At 36.2% G+C, this 1,399-nt stretch overlaps 1 protein-coding gene across 1 annotated transcript in view; it reads right to left on the reverse strand.

The window, feature by feature from the left end:
* The window catches only part of LACTB2 (lactamase beta 2), a 33,120-nt gene that overhangs the window by 17,969 nt on the left and 13,752 nt on the right, over window positions 1-1,399 (reverse strand). The window contains exon 3 of the mRNA XM_012809801.2: window positions 475-601. Within this exon, the coding sequence (XP_012665255.2) occupies window positions 475-601 (127 nt within the window). The remainder of the gene's footprint in view (window positions 1-474; window positions 602-1,399) is intronic.

The raw sequence follows: 1,399 nt of genomic DNA on the forward strand, positions 1-1,399 counted from the left end.
ACCTGAGTAGCTGTGGTGGTCAGGAGGAAGAATAAAAAGCAGTTGAAAATCCCAAAGCTCCTTCCTTAGAAGTCTTATATACTGAGAAACATAGATGTTTTAACATCAGAGAACAAGTACAGATTATAGGGGAAGAGAGGAGAATCATAATTAGTACAGTCTGAAAATTTTTCTATTTTTTGTAGACATGGGTTTTACTTTTGCTCAGGTTGGTCTCCAACGTCTGAGCTTCATCGATTCTCCTGCCTCAGCCTCCTGGACAATTTTAAAAGGGTACATAGAATAAAGTCTTTCTTTTCCTGTTTCTTAGGCAACCCATTTTTTCCGCTCAGAGTAACCAATGTTACCAGATTTCTTTTGTATATTCTGAGGTATTCTTCACAGTATAAGCAAATATGCATAAATCTGCTTTCCCCTCCTTTTTACAACATATTTAGACTCCTCGCCTTCCTTGGCTAAGGGACATTTGCTTACCTTAGTGTGGCTCCCTCCGTCTTAATTACATCTCCATCTTTCAGATAAACATATTGTTGCTGTCCATTTCCTATAATTTCTTCTTTGTAAGGATTCCGTGGTAGTTTCTTAATACAATAGGTAGTATCTGGTCACAAAAAGTGAAATAATAGTCAAAATTTAAAAGGATAATTTAACCTTTTAAGAGATCAATTTTCATAGAGCTAATACTCGTGAAATAAGTGCGTAAAATTCTAACATTAAGAAACAATAGAAAATGGGGTAAATTACAGGAGCTTATCTCTGGGATGTAACTATTTTTTATAAAAGAGCTCTTTATTCTCTCATGCCCTTCTAGGTCTACATAAAAGTCTTCACATTTTTCCAGTATGTGTAACTCCTGGTTCATACAAAAATTTGGAAGTAGTATCTCATAACTTCAGCTAGCTTTGACATTGCAACAGGCACTGAAGAGGTAGTAATAGAGACTCTGACACCTTCATCTAGGTGCCTAACTATAGGAAAGAAGTTATTGCAGCAATTAATATCAAAATGAGGAGGTTCTTGCTAGGAGTGCTGAAAGGAAGCTCTGAGCTTGGGGCTACAATATTAAACCTCTAGAATAAGCTTAACCCATATCACCCTTTGCTGACACACAAAAAAGCCAATTAACCAATCCACAGTTGAGTGACAATTATCTAATCAGTATGCTATGTACAGTGAATACTAGCTCCATAACCTCAAAGTACTGAAAAACTGCCATAGTTGGGGTAATAAAATTTACAATCAGAAGACAAAGAACTATATACTCAGTGTATTTTAGTGGCTTCTAAATGAACAATTCAGAATAAAAGCAGCAGGAGTTCAGAGAAAGGAGAAATAGGAAAGGATTCATAAATGTGTGGCAGAGAAGGACTTGTAGGTAAGGGCAAAGGCATTAGTAAAG

This window comes from Otolemur garnettii, unplaced genomic scaffold, assembly GCF_000181295.1.
Source record: "Otolemur garnettii isolate 467f Iridium unplaced genomic scaffold, OtoGar3 scaffold00113, whole genome shotgun sequence".
Classification (NCBI taxonomy): Eukaryota; Metazoa; Chordata; class Mammalia; order Primates; family Galagidae; genus Otolemur; species Otolemur garnettii.